The sequence below is a fragment of the Emericellopsis atlantica genome (genome assembly GCF_019669845.1).
Source record: "Emericellopsis atlantica unplaced genomic scaffold F5Z01scaffold_76, whole genome shotgun sequence".
Classification (NCBI taxonomy): domain Eukaryota; kingdom Fungi; phylum Ascomycota; class Sordariomycetes; order Hypocreales; family Bionectriaceae; genus Emericellopsis; species Emericellopsis atlantica.
Window position 1 is genome coordinate 1 of NW_025764778.1, and position 14,345 is coordinate 14,345.

At 51.7% G+C, this 14,345-nt stretch overlaps 6 protein-coding genes across 6 annotated transcripts; 3 read left to right on the forward strand and 3 right to left on the reverse strand.

Annotated features, from left to right (window-relative positions):
- Window positions 1-4,738: 4,738 nt before the first annotated feature.
- On the reverse strand, window positions 4,739-6,276 carry F5Z01DRAFT_669330 (uncharacterized protein; the record flags this gene model as incomplete). The annotated part of the gene is made up of 3 exons (XM_046264416.1): window positions 4,739-4,766; window positions 4,794-5,845; window positions 5,968-6,276. 3 exons carry the CDS (start codon window positions 6,274-6,276, stop codon window positions 4,739-4,741), a joined length of 1,389 nt encoding a protein of 462 aa, XP_046113310.1.
- Window positions 6,277-6,359: 83 nt separating this feature from the next.
- Window positions 6,360-7,973, reverse strand: F5Z01DRAFT_641242 (uncharacterized protein; the record flags this gene model as incomplete). Its single annotated transcript, XM_046262572.1, has 6 exons — window positions 6,360-6,510; window positions 6,561-6,845; window positions 6,901-7,023; window positions 7,044-7,137; window positions 7,190-7,324; window positions 7,391-7,973. The coding sequence occupies 6 exons, from the start codon at window positions 7,971-7,973 to the stop codon at window positions 6,360-6,362; spliced, it is 1,371 nt and encodes a 456-aa protein (XP_046113311.1).
- Window positions 7,974-10,197: 2,224 nt separating this feature from the next.
- Window positions 10,198-10,639, forward strand: F5Z01DRAFT_669332 (uncharacterized protein). Its single transcript, XM_046264417.1, has 2 exons — window positions 10,198-10,499; window positions 10,530-10,639. The coding sequence occupies exons 1-2, from the start codon at window positions 10,255-10,257 to the stop codon at window positions 10,564-10,566; spliced, it is 282 nt and encodes a 93-aa protein (XP_046113312.1). The 5' UTR covers window positions 10,198-10,254; the 3' UTR covers window positions 10,567-10,639.
- A 182-nt stretch (window positions 10,640-10,821) lies between these two features.
- On the reverse strand, window positions 10,822-11,247 carry F5Z01DRAFT_641244 (uncharacterized protein; the record flags this gene model as incomplete). Its single annotated transcript, XM_046262573.1, has 1 exon — window positions 10,822-11,247. The coding sequence occupies one exon, from the start codon at window positions 11,245-11,247 to the stop codon at window positions 10,822-10,824; it is 426 nt and encodes a 141-aa protein (XP_046113313.1).
- Window positions 11,248-11,525: 278 nt separating this feature from the next.
- On the forward strand, window positions 11,526-12,141 carry F5Z01DRAFT_515944 (uncharacterized protein). Its single transcript, XM_046260390.1, has one exon. The coding sequence runs from the start codon at window positions 11,732-11,734 to the stop codon at window positions 12,095-12,097; it is 366 nt and encodes a 121-aa protein (XP_046113314.1). The 5' UTR covers window positions 11,526-11,731; the 3' UTR covers window positions 12,098-12,141.
- Window positions 12,142-12,355: 214 nt separating this feature from the next.
- F5Z01DRAFT_600069 (uncharacterized protein) lies at window positions 12,356-12,514 on the forward strand (the record flags this gene model as incomplete). Its single annotated transcript, XM_046260747.1, has 1 exon — window positions 12,356-12,514. A coding segment is annotated over one exon (159 nt), but the record flags the coding sequence as incomplete, so codon positions are not given.
- Between the last annotated feature and the right edge of the window lie 1,831 nt (window positions 12,515-14,345).

The following is a 14,345-nucleotide window of genomic DNA, read 5'->3' on the forward strand; positions in this document are numbered from 1 at the left end:
CGAGACACTCACCTCGTTGTATCTCGTTGGACGTAAGGAGAGAGGAGACGCTGCCAGTTTCATAAGCGCCTTGCGTTCAGGCGTGCTACCTTCAAAGAATGTGGGACAGACTTGTCGACCTGGTACGTGACAGAAGCTGACCCTGTGCAGCACCCCTTTATCGCAGACTGCCGGGGTCAAGAAGGCCTCCGACATCTCTGTCACTTTGCACTACGGACCCAACTGCCGTCCAGCAGCTCGACAAGGGGGATATCTGACAAAGTCCACGAGCCTCTGGCTGATAGTACTTGACCTACACCAGCCTGCGTCCTATATGACGCCAAAACTACGAGCGCCGATAGTGTCGCCTCAGCCACATCCTACAATATAGATGGGAAGAAGGGAGGGCAATAAATATCCCACATTCAGCCAGTGTCTGCCGGTGGTCTAGGCTTTTTTCCAATACACTGGAACATCTGGGCGCATGGTGATAAGCCTCGACCCTGTTGCTCAATGTGTAATGTTCCGAAAGATCGCGCATCACACTTGAGGTAGTGATGGGGCCATTTTCTATGGCATATAAGTGCCCACCCTGAGTCTGTCTGATAAGACCCCAGACCTTGATCTGTGGACAGGTGTCGAAGATGCATAGTATCCTGGTTCGCTAGGCGACGCCAACAGCCAGAGTCGCAATGTCCGCGAGGGCGTCATGACTGGGTAAGGCCCATGTAGACCAAAGCGCCCTAGATAGGGTGCATGAATGGAGGTAGATCTCTGAGTGGGTGTGACGGCTTGCCTGTTTGGGGTAGACTACCCATTGATGACCGTTCAGTGTGGCAGCCACAATTAACAACTACAAAGGACTAGAGACGAGCGGGTGTGGCGGCTCCGCCATTGCTGTGGGTATTCGTTTAAGGGGTTCCCGCCCTATGGATTATGAGGATCGAGAGGGTGTGATTGCGTTGCTATTGCTATATGTCGTGTGGCAGCCATCACAGAGGACTAGAGTCGAGAGGGTGTGATGGCTCTGCCCTAGCTGTGGTGTTGTAGCCACAATATGAGGCTAGAGCTGGGAGGGTGTGACAGCCCCGCTACTTGTGTGGATCTTTGCCTGAGCAGTACTTGTCATGTTGCAGCCATTACAGGGGCCTAGAAACGAGAGGGTGCGATGGCTCCGCGCTGGTGTGGATACCTGCCTGGGGTGTCCTTGTCATGTGGCAGCCACTACAGAGAAACAAAAAAGAGGTGTGATGGCCCCGCCACAGCTGAGGGCACCTGACAGGGGCGTTGCTGCGGTGTGGCAGCCACAACGTTAGGTCCGAGAGGGTGTGATGGCTCCGCCATCGCTATCCACACTTGCCTAGGGGCGCCCGCTTCAGGCCAGGCCACCTGTGATCGACGACTTGCCGTGTGGCAGCCACACGTCACCCGAGCTGCTTAACATCAGAAGCTGGAGTGGCTGCATTCTGTCCCTGGCGATGAGACTACCCTGCGCCAGGGAGAGCTTCCCAACCGCGGGGGCCACGAGACTGCGCCTGCTTGGCCCATCATATACGGATGCACCCATCTTGTGGGATGCTCTTTGAGCTCCCCCCTCATCTCATCCGTATCAGCTTTCCGTTCGACCTCATGGCATTGGACGCGCCAAATCATGTTTGAAAGGCGAAGCCTAAAGACGCTCCTCTACATATCCTTCAGCGAACGAGCCCTCCCGTATCTTGGTATTGCTCTGCAGCTAGCACCTGTTTTTCCTGAGCTAGGCCATTGACAGACGGAGACAGCGGGTTGACTTGCAAGCAGCTATTTGCCCGAATTGCTTACTCCGACCAATGTTGTCGCCAACTATTAGGCGTATGTATCTCGCGTCCACGTCATGCAAGTCAAACTCATCTCGAATAGAACACGCTTCGATATTCGGTAGACTTCCGAAGAGCCGCGGCATCTGGGGCTTATGCTCACACGTGGCGCTGTCTAGCCAAACGGCGTCGCGCCGTGAGAGACGCCAAGCCATACCAGGTTGCACTGGTCAATGTCCCGGGAGGGTTCACCCTATGCAACGACGCCCTCATCTCTTGTCGGGAGAGATGGGTGCACGTGCTGTTGTTGAATAGCTCAGGAAGCCGGAACATACGCTTGGACGCCTTCGCCCTGCTCAAAAAGGCCCTCCCTTCTATCCCCTGCTGTGACGTCGACAAGGTCAATGTCGTGCATCAAGCGTATGGTATCGTCACGCTCCTCTACCAGCTCGGAGACAGCCAACTACTAGCAGCGCCGTCCTTGGGCCACGCACTTCCCGAGGAGATTGCTTATGTGACTCTGGGGTTGGGACGCTGGTGAGTTGGTGTGTTGTTGCCCACTAATAAGGCCGCATCGTTTGGCAAAGTAGTAAACATACTGGCCCGAGACAAGCAGGGTGTGCAGCGTGTACACGTATCGCTTCAGTTAGTAACGAAAAAGGGCAAGAGATAAATTGTCCACCATAGCACCCCATCATCATGCGGTCTGCGCAGATTGAGGTCTAATAGTTGCCCAAGAGCTCGAAATTAGTATGAAGTCTGTAAGCTTGGACGATTGTGGTAGTTAGTCAGGCCGCAAGTGAATCATAGACTACGTACCGCACTTTCGATAGATCATTTTGAGTTATCTGATAGCTCAAGCCTCCAGGAATCTCGAAAATCACGCCACGAAAGGGTAACCGTTCTGAACTGCGTTTTAACCATCCTTTTCTGCTGCACGAAGGGTAAAGAGACTGCGTATTCCAGACTGAACCCATCGTGCACAGCTACCTCGGGCGCAGTTACCTCAGGCACAGCTTCTTCGAGCACAGCTTCCTTATCCATATCAGCCAGATGCAACGAGAAGAGGATAGGAATAGGAAGTATCACGTTTTGACAGTTATTGAAAAGGCCAAGTTCTGGGCAGCAGACGCGAGATGCCCACCCGGCGCAAACCCTACCAAGTAACGCATTCGCCGTGATCCCACTTGTAGTGACTAATCAATGACAGGAAATTTGTGATAATCAGACCTTGAATGAAGATCAGAAACACGTTGAAAGTTCCTCAGCAGGTGTTCGCAGTCTCTCAAGCGCTCAAGACTCTCCCATGTATTTTCGCTGTCCGCATAATTCGTCCATTTGACAAGATACTCAACTTTTCCGTTAATAATTTGTTCAGCGACGATTCGTGCAGAGTTTCTGTATCCTCGCTCTCTGGAGCGAATTTCCTGGACAGTGTAAGACGATATGGAGTCGGTTGGGAGGCACCAAGTATGCTGAGAAAAGCACGAGAGGCGTCATTCGAGAGCATAGCTAGTTCGCCAGGCATTGTGGAGTTTGCGAAACCAGTAATACCTGCGAGACAGACGAGTTTGAAACGCCGATAGTAGTCTCCTTTCAAGCCCTCGGCTGAATTGACTTGAGATCAACACGGAGGATCAGAGTTGCGTCGCCATTGACTCCCATGTCCAGCGCGTATCGTGGTATCCAGATTGCCGACCGCGTGATATACGTCAAAGATAGTCTAATATTGCCTGATTCTGAGACATGAATAAGTTCTTCCTGGTCTCGTTCGATTGTCATCGGGTTGCACTTGAACTCGCCCTTGCACCATGCCGCTGGCACTGTATTGCGCGACAACCACTGTTGAGAGCGCTCATCATGCCTTAGGTATTAGTGTCTTTCTATCATGGTGTGCCAGCTGTACGGCCACTGAGAGCACCGTTTGGGCAATTGAGTCCACGTCCAGAAAGTGCCTAGCCAGAAATTGCCCATGTCGCCAACGTGGTCAGTACTGGCTTCCAGGACCAAGTGACCGAAGGCTTAGCCGCGAACAGCTCCACTTATAAGAAACCAATCAGATACAGAAGTACCTACTTCTACAAAGGGAGTCATTGTCCTAGACCCTATCATAGGACATCGAGAGGTCAGCAGATCAGTAGTGACGTCGAGTTTGTGCTGGAAACCCGGCTGTTAGCTCAACCGAGTCTCTGCCCATTGGCGTTGCTGTCAGTGCTATCAGGGGCCAAAGAGGCATTGGATATGCAACTGTTCAACTCTCATTGAAGGGCAGAACTATGTCTGTGACCATGAAGTTTGTCGCGGATGCGACTATTTTAGTATATGCTAATAAGGGATACGTCGATGAGATTTCGCGGTGCAGAATGTTGCCAGTGTTGTATAGAGACTGGTGAGCTTTGACCGCATCTTGCATCGATTCCAGCAGTTCCTTGATGGTTAGGAAGTCGCTAATGACACGGCCGGCTGGCGACATCATGAGGCAGGAATATATCCTATTTTCCCACAGGTCCTCGCCAGGCGTGTATAAGCTCGGCTTGGCTCTGCCGATAGACAGTTGGTCGTTTAGTTCTCGGACCAACTTCGACTTCTGACTGTTGGACCGCCGCCTCTTGGCTTCGGACGCGTCGTCGGATGTGTGGTCGGACGATGACTGGCCCTTCTCACCTGAAGAGTTCGTGCTTGCGGTGGCTGATGGCGGATCTTCAAAGTGGACGTCTTCGTTCCGGAACCAATGACGTACGAAAATATTCGTGATACTGGATACATACTGTAGGATTACTTGTATCCTGAAGTCGAAGCGTTCATCCAGTACGAGTCCGCTCGTGATGTTAGATAACGCTCCTTAAATCCTAGAACAGAAGCAATAGTACGAATATACTCAGTGCTTTAGTCAATCGCCCTTCGTAAGAATAAGCTATTCTTAGTCGCTTAACCAACAGTGCATACCCTTCGTGTGAACAAGCTTATTCCTTGGACGCGCCATTGGCACAACTGAATTGTTCTTGGTCTAAAAATAACCAGACGAGGTCAGGGCGGCCTTGGGTGCGGGTGTCCCAGATTACAGCGTCAGGACACTTGGACTTGAGTAGTTGGCACATGGACTTGCCGAATGTGTTTTCGGGATCCTTAGTCGACCAGATGAGCTTGGTCGGGCATGATGGGCTGAGAATGTGTCCGAGCTGGGGGCCGATGCCAGAACCGGTGGCGACGATGACGAGACGATTGAACAATGTCGCAATGCGCATGACACCACAAGTAGGCACGCCACGCACCCAGATATAAGGGCGGGGTTGTTCGATCATAGCGCGAGTCCAGTCGCCGGCATTGGAGACGACCAGGGAGTAGCCTTTGGGTTTGCCATCAACAGCCTCGGGAGCAGGGATGGTGGCAAAAGAGTGCCATTCGAGAAGCGGTGTATGAGACAGTCGTGTGAATGAGCCGTTTACCGGAACCGTGTAATCAAAGAGCAGGCGGACCGCGTGTTTGGACAGAGCCTCGGCCCTGACGGAGACCTTCCTGAGCCAGAACCAAGACGAGGCGACGCTGAGCGTAGCAACAACCAGGAGCCACAGCGCGGGCGTCCTCACTGCGGCAGTTCCAAGGGAAACATCTGTGGCTTTTGTGTCATTGGCGGTGAGCACCACTTGAGCCCAGAAGAGGCCAAGCACAGTCCAGCCCACAAATCGGTGAACAACCTCAAACCTGTTGTGATGCGCCTTGCGCACCGTCGGGTAGGCCATAGCCATCATGGCAACGAAAAGAGCGGCGATGATCCATGTGATGACCTTTACAGCAACGGAAGGTTTCCCCCAGTGTCCACCGCAAGTACCCAGCGTCATGCACGCTGTGTCGCCGGTCGTGTTCGCAAACATCCAAAGCGCTGCACTGACGCCAGCCCCAGAATGAACGCCACCAAGATGGAAGACCCGAGCGGCACGTCTGCGAATCCAAAGAGGCCATGACTTGGGAACACTGCATGCTACCGTGTAAATGGCATTGATGACAAGTTCCTGTCTTATGAGAACTGCGATTGTGAGGTTGACAGCGGTGGCGTGGCCAACGGCTTCGCGCTTAAAGCCGGTGAGGGCCACGATAACGACGGTGGCCATGTTGAGAAGAGCCATTACAGTGAAAAGTCGTCGGTAGACAATCAGCACGCGATGGCGGATACCGCGAACTGTTTGTTCTCCACCTTATCGGGTACGGCAGCCTCCCAGTCGAGGTCGGGCTTCTCGTCTACAAAGCTCGAATTTGACCGATTGCACAAAGTAGTGTCGGCTGTATCGGATATTGCTTTTTGGAGGCTTGGCGGTAAGGGCAGGTCCGCAGTAGAGCTGGCCTTCTCAACGACCAGTGGCCTGGTGTCAGAGATTGACTCCTTAAGCAACTGCTTGTTGATCTTGCCGTTGGAGGTCACCGGGAGCTCATCAAGTAAATGGAACTGTGAAGGCACGGCGTAATATGGCTGGCACTTCTGCAGGTGTGTTTTGACAATGTTCATGTCGGCGTTGGCTGGTGTGATGAACGCGTGGATCTCTCCATGCCAGAAAAGCACAACGCCTCTGTCAACGGCACTGCAAGAGTTCACCGAAGCAGAGACTCCGTCAAGTTCAACTCAGAAGCCCTAATTAGGCTTCCCACCTTAACCTTTACCTGGTCATCGACTCGACCAAGAATCTCAATAGAACCGTCGGGGAGCCACCTGCCGAGGTCGCCTGTGTTGTATATCTTGTATCTGTATATCATTGGTCAGCTTTGGGGTGCTTCTCTTTCTTTCACACTCACGTCATGTCCAGGAATGGGTCTGGGAGGTATTGTGCAGCTGTCTTCTCGGGAAGTCCGACATAGCCCTTAGACACGCCGACACCACCGGCCCACATGACTCCAGGCTCGCCATTGAGAAGAAGTTCGTGATCTTTGTTGAAGATGTAGATATTGTTCCCAGGGGTTGGCTTTCCAATAGTCAAAGCCCCACCACTGACGTGCTTGTGCATAGTGTTGACAATCGTGGCCTCAGTGGGACCGCAGCAGTTGTAGTACGTCTTGTGCGCAGCCCATTTGTCGGCTAGTCTGGAAGTTCAAGTTAGCCCAGCATACGGGAAGATGCGTGTCGACTACAATATACCGCTGGGAGGTTGGTTCTCCGGCTGTGGCGACGGTCTTGATCTTCGGATAGTCATGTGGCTCGTATTTGGCGAGAATGGTCGGAGTGCATATGAGGACCTCGATCTGCTTTGTTTGAGCCTTGCTTGATCAAAGTTCACTCACTTCCTCCTCACCTCTCTGTTGCACGCAGCCCAATCCGAGCCTCTGAGAATTAGTGTTCCACCGTTGCATAGTGCTCCTAGGATTTCCCACGCAGCTGCGCCACGTCAAATTCAGTTCGGAATGTCGCACCCGCAAAATGAACTCACCCATATCAAAACTAATATTGAGGGTCTGACCAACCTTCGTTCCTGTCTTGATTCCTAAATCGCCTGGCGATTGACAAATCAAGTTGGTGACACTCCTGTGCGTAACATCAACCCCCTTTGGTGTGCCCGTGGTGCCTAGGGTGTTCATCAGCCTTCCAGTCTTTGCTCAATATATCTCGTATTCCTTCGTATTTCACGAACCTGAAGTGTAAATGATGTAGCACCCGCTGTCAGGCTCTGCAAGGTCCTCCAGCACAAGACCATCTTCGCGATCGTCGTCGCCTTCTACTCGGCGGAGCTCGTCGACGCAAATGACGGTGAGGTCGGGGAACTCGCTGAGGCGATGTTTCGTTACGCCCATGGCCAGCACAACGCTACCACGTTCACTGCTGTTCTGCTCCACTACAGAGCGCAGCGTAGACTCTGGCACGACGCCGCCGTCGAGGGGCGCGTATTGGGCGCCGCATGAGAGCACCGCTAGAATCCCCACCAGCATGCCTATTCCACGCTTGACCACCAGAGGCACGCGGTCGCCAGGGCGCACACCCAGACGTCGCATCTCAACGGCCAGGCGCGCCGCGCGGCTCGAGAGGGCCTGGTACGTGATCACTTCGGTCTTGTGTGCCGAGGTGAGGCTCACTGCGGCGAGGGAATTCGGGCTGGCGAGTACGTGGTGCTTGAATGCATCTGTGACAGTACAGAAGCGAGGGTGGCTCTCGGGGCCAAACATTTGCGGGAACATGTTAGGCGAGGCAGGCTGTGGCGTCTGATGAAGGGATTTCATTGTGTCTGATGAAGCTGATGGTAGCTGAAGGAAGCTGGGAAAGTGAGTTCTCGAGTTGGATCAACGCGGAGGGCAACTAGAAATGAGCACAGCCCTGAATTCGTCTGGACAGGCGCCGGCAAGAACACAGCAAAGCGAAGTAGATGTTACAGTGGGGCCGTGATACAGTTGTGAGCGAATGCAGCTTCCTATTCATGCACTCTGTCTGCTTGTGAAGCCTGGATCCGGATCTGTAGGTACATGAATCTACGTTGATGATCCATAAGAAGCCGCGCTGGCGCTGCCACAGTAGCCGGTTTTGGATGAGCGCTATTGGTACAGTCAGGTCTTTATGAGTGGGTCGTACGTAGCCCGTCAATACGGGTGCCATTTAGCACAGTGACTTTCACACGTCGAACACATTCAGCGACCGGCGAAGCACAGCTTTGTGTTCGGCAATTCGCCGTCCAAATAGAGAATTTTGCAAAACACACACTGTATGGAGCCCTTCTGACCCTTCGTGTTATTCTATTCGCTAGGAAGCTGTGAATGCTCAAGACGGTACGATACAGGACCGCTTTGTGGCGAGATTGTCGTTTCCTTGACACTAGCCAACAGTTCAGTAGACTAGGTCCCGCCCTGCTGCACCCGTGTCTTGCCGTAACCATGTCTTCCCTGATAGATGCCATCCCTTGGAAACGCTGCTATCCTGTTCAAGCCTCGCCTTGGGACTCACGGCGGCCTTGACAACCGTCGTCGTGCGCGGTCGCTATCTGTCTGCCATGGGTGCATCTGTATATGATGGGCCAAGTGGGCGCATTCCACGCGACCCCTGCGGTTGGGAAGCTCTTACCAGGCTCAGAGGAGTCTGATCGACAGGGGCAGAATGCAGCCACTCCAGCTTCTGATGTCAAGCAGCTCGGGTGACGTGTGGCTGCCACACGACAAGTCGTCGATCAATTGTGGCCTGGCCCAAAGTGGGAACCCCGGGCAGGTGTCCATAACGTTGGCCGACCATCACACCCTCTCAGCTCTCATCCTCCAGTGTGGCTGCCACATGATAAGGACTACCCAGACAGGTATCCATAGCAAAGGTGGAGCCATCACACCCTCTCGATTCTACTGTGGTATCAGGCAAAAAGTATGTTAGCTCGCCCCACACAACAGCAAGGGTCAAAAGAGTCACTTTTCCCGTTCGAGGTATTTCCACCTACGAGTAATACCAATATAACGCGTGTAACTTCAAATATATATTTACTATGGCTTCAACTCAGGATCTCGAGCTACAGCTACGGCAGCTTCAAGAGCAGCAGCAGCTCCTTCTTCAGGAGCAAGAACGGCTCCAAGAGCAGCTTTCACAGCAGCTTCAACAACAGCATCAAGAGCTCCTCCAAGCACTACGAACGCCCTCACCACAACCTTCCGGCCGTGCAAGCAATACAAGCCGCGATACCCGTATTTCGATGTCAGGCTGTTATAGATGCTAATGGAATGCATACTCGATTCTAGATCGATAGAATACTGGAATTTGCTGTAGGCTACATCGTGACCCGGGAAAGTGACCTCTTTGACCCTTGCTGTTGTGTGGGGCGAGCTAACATACTTTTTGCCTGATACCACAGTACGAAGTGGCCGTGATCGACTACGCTTGTTCTCGGTGAGTGGGGAAGTTCAAGGGCCCGTTGCAAGGACCTAGTCAGAAGTGGATATAGCCCAAGAGACTCCTTGTTGGTGTAGTGGAGTTGTCCAAGGCACCATGGCAAGAACCCAGTCAGAAGTGGATGTAATAGACATTTGGTGTATTGAAGAGCTCCAGGTACCCCTGAATAGCGCTGTCGACTACATCCACTTTTGACCGGTCCTTGCCAGGGTACCCGGACTTCCCCACCCCGCCAGGAAGAAGAGCTGTCGACCGCATCCATTCTTGTTAATTCTTGTCAGGGGGCCTAGTCCACCTATTAAAAACGAGGAGCTTGATGAGCTACATCTACTTCTGACTGGTTCTGACCAGGAGCCCCAGTCTGTCTCTTCCACACCCCAATTACCTTGGCTGACCGTCTCCTCTTCCAGCACTACTCTAGCTAGGGCCCCTGACCTGTTTGCTCCACCCTCAACTGAGCTTCGTGAATCATCTTTCAATTTGATTCTACCTTGATCGAAGGCCCTGGCCTGTCTCTGCACTCAAAATAGTTTCGTTGATCATACCTTTTTCATCTTCTACGTACTATGTACTTTCGTCAGATTCCAATTAAAGCTGAGCTACTGTATGCTTCGAATCTACTTTTGAGAACAGAAAAGTATTATGCAACGTCTTCTACGTACCTACCTTGTAGCCATCTTGGCTACCTTTGGAGGTGCTTCGGATCCATTCTCCAAGTCCTGCTTCGACTGCAAAACACATGAATTGGTGGCCATGTGGCATTGCTTAGAGATGAACACCCACCTTTGTCAGCGCGATTCTGAGTGTAAATTCATGCTTTTCAAAGACTGTAGTGAGTTTTTATCCCCCTCATCTAGATTTTGCCGCTGCAATCTCACCTGTTCTCAGTGACTTACCATGCTTGCTCGGCCATCGAGTGTAGCGATGCTTGAGAATGGGCGCTCTGGGGAATGAGCGGTCAGCTTGCAACTTTTAGTGTCTTCACACCTAGCAGTCATAATCATGGAAAGAGGTCGAGTCACTGGGGTGATGACCTCCAGTCACGGGGGAGTAATCATTTATTACTTACGGATAGACGCAATGAATTACAAACTTCGGAATGCTGCAGAGTACCCTCCATTTTGAATCGCTCCTCGGTTGCTTTTGACATTATGCTCGGGTTCATACCGGATATAAAAATGCTCATTCTCGTACAGATCGTGTAGTGACTTATTTTCGCCGTTTGTAAGATCTTGTCTTCCTAGCTTGATGGCCGAACGCTGGGGAGTGATCTGGTCGATAGCCATAGAATGCCCGCTGGAAATCCTCAACTTCAAGGTGTCTCGAATTAGCGCGGCGTTTCCGTCTTCCTCTCTTAGAGGAGGTACGCCCAGCGTTTCGTATGATTGCATTCCACCCTACCTCTTCAACTTTCCATGTCTTGGCTATGCCACCTCTTGGTCGTAAGTTGTAAGGGACTGTAGGCTTGGACACATGTCGTGTGGGACTGTTTTCCTGGGTCAAACTTTCAGGAGAATGTACTGCTGAGGGTACTATAAAATCCCATTCTTCCTGCGTAGGATAGAGTTCCGAGGCTATACGATGGGGGTGTCCTTCGGGATGGCTGCCCATTGGTTCAGTTTGATAAGGTGTCATCTTGAGGTTGCATGTGGAATCTCCTTGGGTTGAGGAGAGTCAGGTCCTTAAATAATCGCACGGAGCAGCCCCCTGACGCTCGAGACTCGACGACTCCATAGTAAGGTAGGCCCCTTGGCTCCAATGCTCATGAGATGGGTCTCCGTTACCAATTCGTAAGCATGAGGGTTTAAAGAATTCTATCTCCACAGTAATCGCGTAGATTTGGGTCCTGTGAGAGCGCGATGTGACGAGATACTTCTCTCGTCATCTATCCGATCGCATGTCCTGGTTCAGGCGGCAGCAGACCGCCGCTTCGATGCGAAGCCGAAATTCCGCATGATTGATGTAGTTGACAGACATGGGCATCTCGAAAGAGAACATCACATACCTCAATCGCCATGGCTACTTCGGCCGGGTACCATTCACCGCCTCTATGGAGGAGTTCGATGTCGTCGAGCCCGCACGAAAATTGTAGCCTGTGGACCTATTCAAGTATCTGTTCATGGTAGAAGTGGTCGGGGCCGGCTTTGATAAGCCCGCGAGCACTGGGTACTATGCTCTGCGATTTCCACGAGTATTGAAAATTCACGAGTACCGCTCACTTCAGGATGCCGTCAGCTTTGAGGAGCTGCAGAAAATGGCGCAAAGCTGCCTTAGGATACCTGAAAATGGAGGACAGGAGGAGCAACGTTGGTCTAGGAGGCTGCGTGGTTTTGAGACCATGTTTGACAGGTCGAGGACTGCCTCTCCCAGCGACAGCGACGTGTCTGGCGCAGGTATGTGCAGACAGTCTCGTCAACCGGCAAGAGATTCTGGTGCCAGCAGAGTACAACTGTCTAAGCACGTAGTCCATATCCACTTTGATTAAGGGGGAAGCCACCGAGCGGTCTCCCTCCTCCGTCGACCACCCACAACGACTGAAAGCTTTTCCTTTACGCACTTTATGCAGTTCCAACTACTTCCCTTCAAAACTTCGTCCAGATCGCTGATCAATGATTCGTCATCTGAGACTACATACCTGGTCTGCGGCTTCACTCACTGGCGGTGGGGAAGATCAAAGGGTATTGCTTCGCACCCGATGCCGTCCGTATCGAGATTACGGGAGACATTGGAAGACGTGGACGCCGTGCGCGACATGGTCCATCCCTACCTGAGCCAATCACGAACCATTGTTCTGGCAGTACTCCAAGCCAGTAACGATATGGCTACCCAGACAATTATCAAAATGGCGAGAGAGCATGATCCACACGGCGAACGAACCATTGGCATCATCACAGATCCAGACCCAATAAGGGTACAGAAGAAAAGCTTGTCCGGGTTGCGCACAACGAACTGAATCTCTTAAAAAGACCCTAGTCCCGAAGAGTTGAAAGAGAATCCAACGATGGCAATGCGGTCGCGCTCTGAGACATCTTTCAAGCGTGGGCGGGCATTGACTCGGATCATGTGGACGCCCTGAAGCTGCGATCTTATCTTCAAGAACTCTTGGATACTCACTTAGAGCGAGAGCTTCCCAAATTGCAGAAGGAAATGAAAAAGAAACTTGTACGAACCTTCATGAGGATATTATACACATAGGTCAGGAGCTATCTCAGGTGGCCGTCTCCTGTTTGAACGCGAGATGCCCACCCGGCGCAAACCCTACCGAAGTAACGCAGTCACCGTGATCCCACTTGTAGGGGCTAATCAATAACAGGCAATTTGTGATTATTAGATCTTGAATGCGAAACACGCTGAAAGTTCCTCAATAGGTGTTCGCAGTCTCTCAAGCGCTCAAGAGGCTCCCATGTATTTTCACTGTCCGCATAATTCTTCCATTTGACAAGATATTCAACTCTTCCGTTGATAGTTTGTTCAGCGACAATTCGTTCCGGCTCGCAGATTTCCTGTATCTTCGCTCTCTGAAATATTCGCGTGTGTACTGATCCAATTTTCTCACTTATAAATAAGCGGAGGATGCGTGCTTCAAGCATATTTTTTTCTGCTCGAGTTGCTTATTCAGCGGCTATGTTTCGAGACTGGAACTTGCGTAAAAATGAGTTGTCGCTGGCCTCGCTGCTTTTATAGGCTAGTTGAGTCACTGATAATCTCGCGACCTAATCGTCTGTTTTGTGATCAATCTAGTATAGGAGGTGCCGTTTTAAGGCCAAAGGGATCCAAGCTAATGGTAACTACATCAGCTTTAGGGAATTCCGCGGCACCTTTGTGCCCAAACGGCTTCTTCCTCATACTGACAAGAAGATTTGTAGGCAATTTCTTAACGCTGCGAGTCAAATTTACTAGCTGCAGCGAGTTCTATTTCTCGAATTACGACGATATCGAGGAACTTACCCCAGGGATCGACGTCGATAGAATGACCCACCGCGGCGAGCACCGACCTACCCTAGGTATTACAGCATAGGCTAACACAGGAGCGCAATGTAAGAGAGCAAATTTCAACCCCAAAGGAGTCTTGCAATGCGGCTTTCTGCTATGACGCACAGCACACGCGACAATGCCCATTCATCAAGCCCGGCAATTATACAAAATGCTACTCACACCCAGCTCATCCTCCTACGTGGTGTAAGGAGCCTCGGGGTAGCGATGTTCGTTCACTCTTCTCTCGACTCATTCACGCCAAGAAGAGCATCTGGAGTAGTTTTCAGCCGAGTAGCCGAGCTTACGTGCTATCTACAAGGCCTCTCCTTTCTTTCGAGTGTAGAATGTGCTGCACGAAGAGTCAGCGCACTTGGCCCATAAATTCAATTCCTCTCTAACTGACAATAGGGAGTCCCCGTCGAGCTCTTCGTGGATGGCGAAGGGCGTGTCGAGTTGGATCTTCATTCCATGCCAGGCATTTGCTTCTTTGGAGCAGTGAAGTACGCAGCGTCGTTTTTGCACGACTTCATGTTCCTGAAGACCGCCTGCATTTGGCCAGACCTGGATCGAATTCAATTTATAGATATTTCTTCTCTATTTTCCGCCTGCTAGTATAAAACTCCCGATGCGTATAGAGCCAAAGCCAATATACATATAAGGATAGAGGTGCGTATCGTATTGTACCGTGGGGCGTAAGCACAAGCCCCTTGGGCCTAGGAGAGGGTGGCCCACGGAGGGGATATATGTCAGAGGTCTCG